This window comes from Penicillium brevicompactum (genome assembly GCF_028827555.1).
Source record: "Penicillium brevicompactum strain IBT 35665 chromosome Unknown utg000005l_segment0_segment0, whole genome shotgun sequence".
Taxonomy (NCBI): domain Eukaryota; kingdom Fungi; phylum Ascomycota; class Eurotiomycetes; order Eurotiales; family Aspergillaceae; genus Penicillium; species Penicillium brevicompactum.
In genome coordinates this window covers 4,220,707-4,235,024 of record NW_026623208.1, presented here as the reverse complement: position 1 = coordinate 4,235,024, position 14,318 = coordinate 4,220,707, and the positions used below count along the sequence as shown (strand labels likewise).

The window sequence follows — 14,318 nt, the reverse complement described above, 5'->3', positions numbered from 1 at the left end:
ATGTAATGGTGCCTAAAGCTTCTGGTGATCGGCGGTTTGTGGCTTCGCAGACCATTGTCACCATGCAGGAAGAAAGATCCCATGACACTGCCTGATGAGGTTTAAAAGGATTGAGGTGTTTCGGTATCCCATAACCAGCCATTACACTATTCGAAACACTGGAAAGTCTACCTTACCTTTCAGGTTCTATATTATCTCAACACTATGAGATTCCTTTGGTATGTGACTCGTTATCAGTGAAGCATTGCCGCAGCATTTGAAAAATCTTCTGACAGTAGTAGCTTACACGGAGTTGGAACCAATTCTAAGGTATGAAAAACAGTGCACAGTTCTAACCAACACCCAATCCCTCGGTTTCTGACGAAAGCTTTTCAAACCAGGTCCTTGAAATACAAACAGGTTTGATACCCTCCCTTCGCCCGCTGAACTGCACTGATGAGTGATATTAACTCACATCTCCAGCCCCTCTGCGCTACGAGCTTGGCGATGGACACACCTATGATTTTGTGGAAGGGATGTTCCCCTATGAGTTGGCACCGGGTACGCGTTGTTCACTGTGGCCATGCTGGCTTGTTCGCTGACAACAAATCAGAGATACGGGACATTGTCCCCGCCAATGATCAAGGCTTTTCCTACTTTGATCCTGAGTCAGTCTCTGCATCGCTCCAAGCGGTGCATGATTTGGAAACTTTGATTGAAGAAGATGGACCTTATGATGCCGTTTTGGCTTTTAGCCAAGGAATGATGCTTGCATGCACACTCCTGATGCACCTTGTTCAGGAAAAAAAGCCACTTCCTGTCAAGTGCGCTGTTTTCTTCTCGCCTCGCATGGCACCATTGAACTACGTGGATCTGCAAAGTGGAGCGTTCACGGAGATCGACGCTAATGTGGTGACTGATGTGATCGAGATCCCGACTGCCCTAGTGTGGGGCTCGCGCGACCCATGTGCAGGAAAGGCAGTGGAGTTGAAAAAGATCTTTCAATCGGACACTCTGTCAACAGTTGTTCATGAAGGCAGTCACGAAGTACCAGGATACGCATTCAAAGATGCGTTGATGCAGGCGGTGAAAGTCATTAGAAGAACGATCGACCTGGTTTAACGCAGTGTCTAGGTATGGTCGGATACTCCGTTCAGCACACCGGACTTAGCTGTGGGTATTGAGATTTGAGTATTGGATGGAGTTCCTTCAAAAACAAGGAAATGCTGGCTAGCTCTGCACGTCCTCCCAGATTATCATCAGAAAGCCATTGTGGCGGATCTCTCGAAGTACCTTACGGTCAATGAAACGTAGAGCTTTTTTGCGAGTTCATATGTATGAGTAGTAAATATGCCTAGTCCTCGAGCCTTGCGTCAAAGACAACTGTTTTTTTTTTTTTTTTTTTTGACTTTTTGGCTTTTTGGGAGAATACGAAGAGCCTTAAAAGTTGAGAAGGTTAGTCTTGCATGCGGACCGGTCGATCTCTCAGTCTATCTTGTAGCCGCAGATCTCAAGATCCACACCGCCGATCACAAAATTCCTGAGGTTTCTGGGCTGTCTGCAATGTGCGGTGTGCAATGCGGAGAATACACCTGCACAGCCGTGGAACAAGTATCTGTGAAGGGAGCTCTGTGGGGCAGGGAAAAGCAATTTAGTGGAGAGTTTATAGTTTTGATGATGAACTAAATTTTTGCTTTTTCAAAACTGATTTTCACCTAATGTCTTGCAAGGTGCATACTAGCAACTAGAAGAACTCAATATCCTCCCCAGGTCGCGATGAGGTTATATAACGCAATGCACTCCAAGGTTAATTGAGATCAAGTCGCAGCTCATTTGCCTTTTCTGAGACATTCTTCCTTATTCCGTTTTAAGGAGGTATCCCGAACGCACCATACTCCAAGGTTGCTATTATATTCTCGTTGGGCGAGATTTGCCAGAATCCCTGGAGGTTCATGTCTAACCTTGGAAACTGCTCTCTCATCCATCTAGACCTTGACCCTGGAACTAGAGCTCTGCTGAGCTGGTTCTCCTGTTAAAAATGGCTGAGAATGCGGATAAGCCAGCGTACTCCAATACCTCCTTTTTACGCACAATTCTCGGTCGAGGTGATTTGCCCCTTCGACTTGTGAACCATGAGTATAGTGGTTCCGGCACGTCGGAAGATCCATATCTCATCAATTGGCTCCCCGATGATCCCGAAAATCCAATGAACTTTCGGGCAGTCAAAAAGTGGTCACTCAATCTGCTCGTTGCCCTCTGCGCATTCACAATTGCGCTCGCATCGTCGGCCTATTCTGGCGGACTGGTCGAAATCATAACAGCCTTTCATGTGTCAAAAGAGGTTTCCATCCTGGGTGTATCATTATACGTGATTGGGTTTGCCATTGGGCCATTGGCATGGGCTCCGCTAAGTGAGAGATATGGCCGACGATATGTTTTCATAATAAGTGGGGCGTTGTTGACGGCTACTCTTGCTGGCACAGCTGGCGCACACAACATGGAGACACTTCTCATTCTTCGATTCCTGGCCGGTAGTCTGGGCTCGGCGCCCTTGGTCATTGCTGGAGGAGTTATTGCGGACCTGTTTGATCCTCTCACCCGAGGCCTGGCTCTTGGTGTTTATGTTATCGCACCTTTCTTGGGACCATCCATCGGACCGATTGTCGGTGGATTCATAGCCGAAGCTGGAGGCTGGAGATGGGTGCAAGGATTTTTGGGTTTACTGTCAGCTGCTCAATGGATTCTCACTCTGATCCTCCTACCTGAGACATACCCCCCAGTTCTGTTGCGCCGGCGGGCAGTCCATCTGTCTTCTGCCACAGGGAAAGCATACCGCAGTACACTGGATCTAAACAAAGTCAGCCTCAAACTGTCGGCAGTTCTCTTGAGACCATGGGCTCTTCTGTTCCGCGAGCCCATCGTTCTTCTTATCACAATCTACATGTCAATCATTTATGGGACATTGTACATGCTCTTCGCAGCTTATCCAATTGTGTTCCAGGAGACTCGTGGCTGGGGCGAAGGGCTCGGAGGCCTGAGCTTTCTGGGCATCATGGTGGGAATCTTGCTCTCCGCTCCGAGTATGTATCTTGGACATACCCGATACCGAAACCTGTCGACCAAGGCTCAGACACGGCTTGCTCCAGAAGCTCGACTCCCAGACAGCTTTCTGGCCTGCATTGCCCTTCCAATTGGGCTGTTCTGGTTTGCGTGGACAAATTCGCCGAATGTGCATTGGGTTGTCCCTATCCTCGCGGGTATACCGTTTGGGTACGGCTGTATCATGCTGTTCTTGCCTTGCTTGAATTATCTGGTGGACTCGTACACTATTTATGCCGCGTCAGTGCTAGCTGCGAACTCTGCAATTCGTTCAATCTTTGGAGCGGTTTTCCCCTTATTCACGGACAAGATGTATGAAAATCTGGGACTTCACTGGGCCGCTTCTGTTCCTGCTTTCCTCGCGCTAGCCTGTGTCCCCATTCCATACCTTTTCTATGTGTATGGCGCTCAGATCCGCAAGAAGAGTCATTACGCTGCTGAAGCAGATGCCTTCATGAGGCGACTGCTGGGCATTCCATCGGAGTCCCCTTCTGGAACCACAACTGACGAGTCCAAAGAGGAAGTGTGACTTGGTTCCAAGGTTCTCACCCGCATTAAAGTCTCTTGATTTGGGGGATTAGAAACACCCAAAGTTGATCTTTATAGCATTGCGCTAAAACATTGAAGGCGGGTAACTTGGTGGTTCATCGGCATGCGTTCATGTCAGGGAGAGAGAGAGAGAGAGAGAGAGGGAGAGAAATATATCCCATTGAATGTGAACGTCGCCATATATAGGAAGCACAAGATCCCTCACGCTGATTTGAGAGCATCCATGGATCAATGAATCTACGCTCATAAGAAATGTGGGTCTGACTGAGAGCTGGACTATTTAGCCGACACGGCGAGCTCGGCGAGCTCGGCGAGCGTGAGGCTTATCTGATTACCCGACTTCAACGCTTCATTTCCAGCTGAGAAATCAACCTTGGAAGATTCGTTCTTATTGACTCTGGGAAGAATGTGGAATATAAAATGGGCATACATTCCAGTCAATCTAGATATCCAGATCAGCAATTCAACAAGCATTGAACATCCAATCCTATCAGATTCTTAGCGGAACCCAACAACTCAATCTATTCCAATCCAAATTCCAAAATGAGTCCCAGAATTTTCATCACTGGTGCCACAGGATACATTGGCGGCCACACAACTGGCGTTCTCCTTGCCGCTCATCCTGAGTACCAGCTCGTGGCCCTCGTTCGGAATGAAGAGCAGGCAACCAAGCTCAAGTCCCAATGGCCGACTATTTCTACTGTCGTCGGAACGCTTGATGACGATAAACTCATCAAGGAGGAAAGCGCTAAAGCAAACGTCGTTCTGCGTAAGGAGACCCCCTCTACGTGACGGATAACACTAACAGTCTAAAGAGCTTGCAAGCTCCGACCACGTCCCCGTTGTGAGATCCGCCATTGCGGGACTGGCGACAGGAGGTGGTAAGCTGATTCACATTTCCGGTACCGGCGTCCTCAACGATATGTCCACTGGCCCTGGTAACCCTGCGCCACGAGTATACGACGATGTCAAGGATATTGCCCAGATTACCTCGCTTCCGGAGACTGCTTTCCACCGTGATGTTGACGACGCTGTTCTGACCGGTGGAGCAAAGCACGGTGTACCCACCGCTATCATCTGCCCCCCGCTCATCTATGGGGTAGGCCAAGGTCCGATCAAGAAGCGGAGTATGCAGATTCCTTTCTTGAGCGAGGCCATCCTGAAGAGAGGGCGTGGTTTCACCGTTGGTGAGGGCAAGAATATCTGGGACCGTACGTGATCCAACATATCCTGTCAGTATATTGATTCTAACAAAAATCTCAGATGTGTATGTCGGAGACTTGGCAAACGCCTGCGTGCTCTTGATCGAGGAAGCCCTCAAGCCGGAGGGTGGATCCGCTCAGTGGGGGCTGGAAGGGTACTATTTTGTTGAGTCGGGTGAATTCGCATGGAAGGATATCGCTCAGAAGATTTCGCAAATTGCCAAGGATCTTGGAGCGATCGAAACGGCAGAGGTTGATCAGCTTTCTGTCGATGAGGCTAGCAAGTTTCACCCGTGGGCTCCAGTCCTGTGGGGTGGTAACTGCCGTAGCCGAGCGACTCGTCTTCAATCTCTGGGTTGGAAGCCTCAGGGTCCGACTGTTTTTGGGGCTCTTCCTGATATGTTCAAAGCGGAGCTAGATCACCAGACCAAATGAGGTAGCTTTGGGGTTTCATAGGGTTGGTGTACCTGCAGTGCTGCCCTTGATTTCCAGTGATCGTGTTTTGACTTTAATGAAACGTTGTGCCCATTTTCAAGGAGTCCTCAGGATAGATCTTAGTTAAATAATGTGAGACTAGCTTTCTCCACATCTCGTACGGCTTTTTTATACTCATCCTTTCCTAGAAAAGATTGGCGACTACGTACACCGATGCATTACAGTTAAGAAAGCTTTCAAAGTTACACACTGAATCTACCGGCGCTTCAGTCGGATATAAATTTAATTGGCGCGGCTGACTTCTGCTAGGGCTGACTTGGTTTCGGATCCCGACCGGCGCTACTCCGAATTCGGGACCTTCGCGATCGACCTCACCTTGACGTGCTCCCGCCGCCATACAAACGAACCTACTGATCTCACCGGCACACCTTCCAGAATCTACGCCCACGACACTCTCTGAAAATGCGCAGGTAGGTTCAGCATGGTTTGAGCCATCGCCAATCTCATCATTACCCCTCCTTGCAACTCTTGTCTATTGTCTTGTGGAATATTCTCTGTCGTACTCTGACATGGGGGCTTTAGTCATCTCTGGAACGGCTCGTTGTTGTCACCGACCTCGTCCATCTCAGAGCAAGACCATGGAGACCCATGGTCCGGGTCTGAACCCATCGAACTCGAACTAATCGACGGCCCCTGGGAAACCCAACATAGCGTACCCCCAGAAGAGGACTACAAAGAGCCTGAGCTGGCAACATTAGGAGGTTGGCGAATACTAATACCTCTGTTTTCCAGAGCTGCATAGGACAACGCCACTAATACTGTGTTACTCCGTCCAGGTCATGTTGCCTCTCTGGCCAGAAAGGTCGACTCGTTCATCTTGGGCACTTATCCTACTTCCCTCGAAACCAAGGTGGTACAACAGGCTCTTTCTTACAGTACGAACTTGCGTCAGGTGTAGCTGAGAACCCTTCTCACACCCCCAATAGGATTCTCCGTCATGACACCACGCGTGCTTCCCGCAACAAACTCTCTCAATCCTTACCTACAATACTGGCTTCCACTGTCAATGAGTGACAAGGCCGTTTTCTCCGCATTACTCTCTGCTTCTCTTTCACATCAAATCATCAATCGTCTTCTAGATGGCGGGGTGTCTCCTTCACTCAGAGATAACGAAGCCCAGCTTCAACTCTCCTTTAAAGAGACGGTCAGTGCAATTAATGATTCGCTGCGAGATCTAAACCGTGCGACATCTGATGCCACAATTTTGGCAGTTCTTATGGCAGTTGAGAAGCCAGATGTGGAGATTGACAGACCCTGGTCTAGGGAATCTCCATTCCATGCCCCGCTGCAGGGACTTCAGTGGCTCAAGGTCCACAGTGCTCGGGAGCCTAATGTTGCGCACCAGGATGGTCTGTGTAGAATCATTGAGCTGCGTGGCGGACTTTTCAACATCCAGATGCCGGGTGTCGCGGCGGCTGCTTTCTAGTAAGATATTCGTTAAGATGACCCGAAGTGTGAACACTGACTCGCTGATCATGTAGCCGTGTACTTGTGAACTCAACTCTACTACTGACAAAGCCTGCACTACCTTTCTACCCGCTTTCTGGAGCATCCATCGAATCGCTCACCACGTACACAATCGAAGGTCCGGCTGCAGAGGCTCGAATGAACATTTTGGACGAGGCTGGTCTGAACTCCGATATAACATGTTCCTTATATGAGTTGGCGGCATACACAGCATCCATCGAAAGTTACGTCAGAGGAGACACACTACGGCTCGATGCCCAAGTAATGTGTGACAGACGCAATCTTGCTCAGTATAACTTGATGTGCATCGCGCCTCAAACCGGCATGCAGCAGGAAAGTGCTCTCTCTGAGATCACTCGAATAGCCGCGGTCATTTACAGCGTGGGTGTGACATTTCCGCTCGCTGGTGTCGGAGCACCATTCTCGAAGCTCGCGAAACTTCTGAAGCTCGAGATTGCTGACAGCAAAATTCTGGAAATGGCATCTTTCCGTGAATCAACCCGTTGCCTGCTATTATGGGCCCTCGTAATGGGCGGCATCACAGCAGAGGAGTCTGACAAAGCCTGGTATATAACAGTCTTGGCAGATCTAATAAGCCAATACCAATTGACCGACTGGAAACAACTCAAGAGAACGCTCAAAATGATTCTTTGGCTTGATAGTGCATGTGACATGGCAGGCAAAGAACTGTACGCTCAGATATGCTCTCAATTGCAAAGGGTGGCCGCTCGTTCGGAAGCAGGGAGATTGTCCCCATGTGCGCACTGCAAGGCGAGGAAAGTCAAATGTGGCAGCGAAAGACCTTGTAATCACTGCCTCAATTCTGGTCTCAATTGTGATTTGAGAATCCCAGACAGTGAAAAAGGAGGGGGCACATCTATTCAGTTAGGCGGAAGCCTTGTGAGCTATGCAGGCGAAGACGAGTCCGGTGTGACAAAGGCAGTCCCTGTCAACGGTGTCTGGATAGTGGCTTAGACTGTACTTATGCAAATATCCTCTAGTTAGAATAAGAAAAACCGTAAAGGCTCCCTCTGACCCATAGAGCGCGCACTTCAGCCAAGTGGTGAGGCGGTACAAAGAATGGGTATATCCTGGCAGTTCCTTTGACGAGATTAATGAGCATGAGCCAGGCATCGTATGGCATTAAAGTAGACTGATCCACGGGTGTTGGGTCCCAATGCCGAAGTGGGTTCCCGAAGTCGCGAGTTGGGTACCCGACAAGTTCCCGTAGTGGGGCTGACTCCGCCAGAATGCCAGGCGGGTGAGCTTTGGAGACCCGAGAAACATTTTTGATATTTCCACAATCTTCCGGAGAGAGAGCACACCATATCAGAATTCAAAAGGGTTCTTGATGTTTGAATTGTTTGGCATGAAATTCTTGGCAATTGGGCGGTCGGAGTGCCCAGCTTAACAAACCAAAGTGGCTGGAACAACATGATAACATTGATTCAACCAGGTACGGAGTAAAAACATCAGCAAATTTGGAGATGTGTCAGATGTAGTGGAGTCATTGCAGGTGATTCAGCAGAGGACCTCGGGATAACAGTGGGATCTGTCTCATACGGAGAACTCCTGGGCAGATTCCCGCCCAGCCATCCTCTTTCAACGCGCAGCCCAATATATACCCGCGGACCGATCCCACCCAGCATCCTTTCTTGAATATGTTGGCGAGATTCACTGCGAGAATTTCAATACCAACCAACTCACAGTCTTGATCGGTGAAACACCTTGGAACGACCTCGGGACTCGGACATCTGCATTTACCTGGTCCCAAAGCCAAGACACGAACCCCATTTGATTCAAGGCAGGACACGATGCATCTTCTACCTACCATCAGGAACTTTCTGTCGCTTTATTCTGTTTCTACACTGGCAGCTGCCACATCTACAAGCGCAAGCGCATCCGATGATCTACAGATAATCCATCATGGAGATCCACCATCCGCCGAAGGCATATTCCGGCGCAATTCCCAGATCGCATCAAAACTTGCGGAAGGACCTGCCCGTGGAGTCCGTAAAATGAGCGACGACGAAGGTGAAAAGTTCTTCCTCGACTACTGGGATTTTGCAGATGCTTCAGGCGCTGTTGCCTCACAATTGTCCCAAAGTTCCAACCAAACATTGATTGATAGAGATATCGAGGATGGATACTCACCGTCGCGGTTTGTGGGTCAATCATTTCCTTTTGACCCATCCTCTGCATCGGGATTTGGAGACGGCCTCCAGGCACGTCACTTCAAATGCCCGATTGGCACATGGGCATGCACGTCCATCGGTCGATCAGATCGATGCTGTGGGTCCGGGGAGACATGTGAAATTGTCAGCGACACGGGCTATGGCGACGTGGGCTGCTGTGCCCAAGGGAAGACATGTTCTGGGATGATCGGGTCTTGCGCCGCTGGTTATACGGCCTGCTCGCAAGCTCTAGGGGGGAGGATGCTGTATCCCAGGATATCATTGTGTGGAAGGGGGGTGTGAGTTGACTGTTTTATTGTCCGTCTGGCTGGATATAATTTCCTGACAAGCTCGAACAGGTGCATATGTCACGGTCATCACAGTGACTGTCCATTCAACCATCATGCTATCTACAATGACCTACTCTACAATCCCGCAGACTAGCGGGACATCCACCAGTTCATCGCCCCAGCCCAGCTCGACGACCACAAATGACAACTTTGTACCACCGGCTCGACCGACCGGTCTCTCCACAGAAACTAGTGTCACGCGAGGAGACGATGTCTGTCCAACGGGTTTCTATGCCTGCTCTGCATTCTACCAAGGAGGGTGCTGCCGTACGGGACGAGACTGCGATACGACTTCGTGTCCGACAGGTTCCTCAACAACATTTGTCTCCGACGGGGTAACTGTGGTCGCACCCGTTGCGACGACCACCGGGCAAGCCACTGGCAATCGATGCGCGAAAGGCTGGTTCCATTGTGCCGACACCGTAGGCGGAGGGTGTTGTCCACAGGGGTTTGCTTGTGGTTCCAGCTGCACTGCGACTGATACCGCGTCCGAAACAACCGTTGCCAAGGAGGAAGCAACCAGCGGAGATGGAGTCGAGTTAGGAGTTGGCAAACTGTTGCTTATTAGCGTAATCGGTGGTTTCTGGTTGTTATGATTAAACGAATTGACAAAAAGATCCAAGCGAGGGATGTGTCAACCGCATAGAGTAAGAAGTTCCGCGGAATGTCTCTGGTACCCCGTGGGGTCACCATTAGTAATCACCCGGCCAGGGAGCTACGTTTAGCCCGCACTCGGACCTGATCACCGATTCTCGCCGAACCTCACTCGCCCTCTGTCTTTCTCCTCTTCAACCCATTTCGGTCGAGTATGTACCTATTTTGAACCTCAATCTGTTGAACTGCACCATATTAACGTCTCCCAGGTCATTCATCATGTCGGAAACTCCCCAGAAGCCCCTCCCCTTCATCTACCAGTTCGCCGCCGGCGCGGTGGCTGGTGTCTCAGAGGTATGCACCTTTCCCAGAACGCAATTCCAACTTGATTCGCTGGGTCAGGTTGGAGTGTTGCGAGAGTTGTTGCGACAGTGACTAATGCGTGATTTCCCCGCACGAGCAGATTCTGATCATGTACGACCTTCCGCCCTCTTCCCTGGCCGTATGACCACTTGTATAGCAGGCACCATTCTTGGTATTACCTTGGTGCGGTATGCGAAATGAACTCAATTGACAATATATGACTTGCAGGTACCCATTGGACGTGCTTAAGACTCGAATGTAAGCAATTGCCCGGTCGCAAGATGCATTGACCACCTCGAGCTAATCATATCAACTTTGCAGTCAGCTTCAGACTGGACCCGCCGTCCCCGGTGTCGACCACTACAATGGCATGTTCGATTGCTTCCGCAAGATCGTCAAGAACGAGGGGTATGTCTCTGCCCAGGGAGCCGGCCTTGACTCAATCTAATCCGCGATCGCAGTGCTTCCCGTCTATACCGTGGTATCTCCGCTCCCATCCTGATGGAGGCTCCCAAGCGTGCCACCAAGTTCGCTGCCAACGACAGCTGGGGTGCTTTCTACCGCAACCTGTTCGGCGCCGAGAAGCAGACCCAGGGTCTGGCCACCCTCACCGGTGCCACTGCTGGTGCCACTGAGGCTTTCGTCGTGGTTCCCTTCGAGTTGGTCAAGATTCGTCTGCAGGACAAGGCCCAGGCCCACAAGTACAACGGCATGTTTGATGTTGTGAAGAAGATCGTGGCTGCTGAGGGTCCTCTGGCCATGTACAACGGTCTGGAGTCTACCATGTGGCGCCACGTTCTCTGGAACGCCGGATACTTCGGCTGTATCTTCCAGATCCGTGCACAGCTCCCCACACCCGAGCCTGGTAACAAGAACCAGCAGACTCGCAACGACTTGATCGCTGGTTCCATCGGTGGTATCACCGGTACCATCCTCAACACCCCCATGGATGTTGTCAAGTCTCGCATCCAGAACACCACCAAGGTTCCCGGCCAAACCCCCAAGTACAACTGGGCTTGGCCTGCTCTCGGCACCGTGATTAAGGAGGAGGGATTCTCTGCCCTGTACAAGGGCTTCACTCCCAAGGTCCTGCGTCTCGGCCCCGGAGGTGGTATTCTTCTCGTCGTCTACACCAATGTGATGGACTTCTTCCGCAAGATGCGCGACGAGTAAGATGCTTGTACGTTTTGTTATAGCCGCAGATATGAAAACGAAAGCATTGCCCAAAAGCGATATCCAATGTGAACGGCCGTTTGACTCCGACCCTGGCCCTTTTGCCTCGATACCCTCCACAACCTTTCTTCCCTGGATCCCGAACCGAGCAGCACTTGAATAGGTTTGTCATTGGTTTCCAAAATTGTCGTCCTATACTGTCTTCTATTGTCTTGTGTGTATTGGATGGATAAAAGAGATACAGCCAGCTAGAGTGACATAAAGTAAACAAACAATCTATTGATGTGTTAAGATAAAATTACACTTTTCTCTATATATGAATGCACCACCTGGTGCAATTGGTAGGCACCAGGTATACTCCAACCATGCAATGCAAGACGTCACAGCAAGTCTCTTCTTACGCGATGTTCTCAGCAGTAGGGCCCATATCGCCCTTGCCAGACTGGTCAACCTCAACCTTCTCCTCAGGCTCCCACATAGCCTCGCTCATGAAAGTACTGCGAGCGCGAATCTGGGGACCCTTGAGAACAAGCACAACAGGCACAACTGACAACGCAACACCAATGAAACCAAGCAAACTACCAGCCCATCCAAAGCCAAGGTTACTGAAAAGCTGAGGCGAAGCCAGCGGCAAGAAGGCACCGAAGGCATTACGTCCAAGCGAAGCAGCAGACAGCGCAGACGCAGCGTATCGCTCGTAAGCGTCCGTCAGGTAGTTCACGACAGCCATGTAGATGGAGTAAATACCCAGACCGGCGCAGGTGATACCGATAGTGGGGACGATCCAGTGCACATCGGGCTTACTGGACCACCCGTACCAGAACAGACTCGCTGCGAAGAGCAGACTACCGGGGATAGCAGTGTATAGACGTGCTTCGGGGACCGGCTTTCCTGGCTTCTCGGTGTTGCGACGCGAGGACCGGAAGTAGAGCATATCCTGCAGGGGATTGATCATGGTTCCGATAACGGCACCCACTGTAATAGCCAGCTGGACGAGACCAGTTGCCAGGGTGGACCAGTTGTAGTTTGTAGAGTAGGTTTGAACGACACTGGAGAAGAAGAGGTACAGAATTCCCCAAGCGAAACTGATCCACAGAGTAAAGAAGATGACGACAGGCTCGGTCATCAGCATGTTCGTAGGACGAGCGAAAGAGATCTGCAGCAAACGGAGCTTGCTCGGGGCATCGATTTCCGCAGCCGCGAAGATGGGACGACCGGTTTCCTTTCTGATCTTGCGTGCGCGGGTCTTGAGAATGACATCCGGGCGAGTCTCGCGGAGAATGAACCAGAAGACTGGGATCAGAGCTGCGTTGTAGATGATCTGGACGTAGAAGATCCAGCGCCATGGCTCGGCGCGGGGGATCTGCACGATTGCAGAACCGATGAAGGGACCCAGAGCAATACCGATGACACTGGTGAAACCGAAGATGGACATGGGCAGACTGCGAGCATGTTCACCGAACCAGATATCGGAGATACTGCCACCGACAATGTTGATAGAGACGGATGAGGCACCGCCACCGAAGAAACGGGTCACGACGAGGGTTGCAAAGTTCTTTGCGAACGCGGAGGGAAACAGCGAGATCACGAGAATGATGTACGCGACGAAGTATCCAGGCATGCGACCAGAGGACTCGGTGAGGGGGACGAAGATCAGGGGCCAGAAGGCGGCGCCCATGTTCCATGAGGTGGTGGCCCAGTAGAGGTTGGGGAAGGGAGAGTTCTGGACATTGAATTCCTTTTCCATCCAGTCATTACCAGAGCCGTAGGTTCCTGCTGGAAGACCAGTCAAGATGGAACTAAGGAGGATTAGCATGTTGCATGTTGTTCTGGTGTGCAGGTGGACTTACATAAAACACACGGTGATGGTGATCAGCCATTTGTACTTGGTGCTCCAGTTGAAAGGGTTCTCCGGGTCATCAGGACCATCCCAGGTGTGAATCTGGATGTCCTTAAAAGCAGGCATTTCTTCCCTGACATCTCCATTGATCATTCGTCCCAGCCTGAATGAGATCTTGTTAGTGAGTTTGTTCGGCCCATGGGGAAGTTGAAAAAATCTGGGGATGCACGTACTTAGCCAGAAGACCGGGATTTTTCTCTTGCGGAGCTTGAGGCTTCTCTACCGGCGAGGGTGTTTGAGAAACCTCAGGTTCAGGCTCGGCCTGGTAAACAGAATTCCCGCGAATCTCATCAGCCATTTTGAGCACGGTTTTGCGCAGCTGTCAAATCTGTCAAAGAAGAAAGAAAGAAAGACTCAAAAAAGCAAACATCGGCCCCATATATTCAAGTTTCTTCCAGCCGACTCGGATCCAAAAAGAAAAATTAATAAAAAAATCCAGAAAAATCTCCAAGAATCCGAAACGGCATACTCCGTGCAGAGGAAAGCCGAGAGCGAGTCATCCGGCATGCCGAGAACCACCGTTAAGGTGCTCTTTCGGGAACCCGGTCGGGAGAAGTGCACGTTGTTTGGCGCCAGCGGTATCCACCTTTACTTCCGAGTCCACTTTATGATGGAACTGTGGAGCTTAATTCCACCTCCTAACGCCGCTTAGAGTTTGGTTCCCAGTTTTCACATTGTGATTTCCAATCGTGTTGGAGTGTCGTTGGCCTCTGCCTTGATTCCTTGTCATTTGTGCCCGAAGTTCCACCGCACCGTGGATTAGCCCCGTGGGTAGGAACGGGCATTACAGTGACCACTTTTTTTTTAAATTCCGACCCAAAGTTCTCGGGATTCCGTACGGAGTAGGGTAGAAGAACAATGTCCATTGTGAATCGCAACAATGTTGCACTGTGCCGATAAGACGCGGAGTGCAGTTGCAGGGGGGTATAGGGTCCCTGCGAGACATCGTTATCAGCAAAAGCCAAAGGAACAA

General features: G+C 50.5%; 6 protein-coding genes across 6 annotated transcripts; 5 read left to right on the top strand and 1 right to left on the bottom strand.

The window, feature by feature from the left end:
• Positions 1–204: 204 nt before the first annotated feature.
• On the top strand, positions 205–1,101 carry N7506_007465 (uncharacterized protein; the record flags this gene model as incomplete). Its single annotated transcript, XM_056956758.1, has 3 exons — positions 205–218; positions 276–309; positions 463–1,101. The coding sequence occupies 3 exons, from the start codon at positions 205–207 to the stop codon at positions 1,099–1,101; spliced, it is 687 nt and encodes a 228-aa protein (XP_056811092.1).
• Positions 1,102–2,017: 916 nt separating this feature from the next.
• Positions 2,018–3,607, top strand: N7506_007464 (MFS transporter; the record flags this gene model as incomplete). Its single annotated transcript, XM_056956757.1, has 1 exon — positions 2,018–3,607. One exon carries the CDS (start codon positions 2,018–2,020, stop codon positions 3,605–3,607), a length of 1,590 nt encoding a protein of 529 aa, XP_056811091.1.
• Positions 3,608–4,170: 563 nt separating this feature from the next.
• Positions 4,171–5,264, top strand: N7506_007463 (uncharacterized protein; the record flags this gene model as incomplete). The annotated part of the gene is made up of 3 exons (XM_056956756.1): positions 4,171–4,396; positions 4,443–4,838; positions 4,891–5,264. 3 exons carry the CDS (start codon positions 4,171–4,173, stop codon positions 5,262–5,264), a joined length of 996 nt encoding a protein of 331 aa, XP_056811090.1.
• A 997-nt stretch (positions 5,265–6,261) lies between these two features.
• Positions 6,262–7,766, top strand: N7506_007462 (Zn(II)2Cys6 transcription factor domain-containing protein; the record flags this gene model as incomplete). The annotated part of the gene is made up of 2 exons (XM_056956755.1): positions 6,262–6,749; positions 6,806–7,766. The coding sequence occupies 2 exons, from the start codon at positions 6,262–6,264 to the stop codon at positions 7,764–7,766; spliced, it is 1,449 nt and encodes a 482-aa protein (XP_056811089.1).
• An 839-nt stretch (positions 7,767–8,605) lies between these two features.
• N7506_007461 (uncharacterized protein) lies at positions 8,606–11,445 on the top strand (the record flags this gene model as incomplete). The annotated part of the gene is made up of 6 exons (XM_056956754.1): positions 8,606–9,083; positions 9,325–9,904; positions 10,041–10,340; positions 10,501–10,530; positions 10,594–10,680; positions 10,734–11,445. The coding sequence occupies 6 exons, from the start codon at positions 8,606–8,608 to the stop codon at positions 11,443–11,445; spliced, it is 2,187 nt and encodes a 728-aa protein (XP_056811088.1).
• A 397-nt stretch (positions 11,446–11,842) lies between these two features.
• On the bottom strand, positions 11,843–13,643 carry N7506_007460 (uncharacterized protein; the record flags this gene model as incomplete). The annotated part of the gene is made up of 3 exons (XM_056956753.1): positions 11,843–13,244; positions 13,296–13,448; positions 13,519–13,643. The coding sequence occupies 3 exons, from the start codon at positions 13,641–13,643 to the stop codon at positions 11,843–11,845; spliced, it is 1,680 nt and encodes a 559-aa protein (XP_056811087.1).
• Positions 13,644–14,318: the final 675 nt, after the last annotated feature.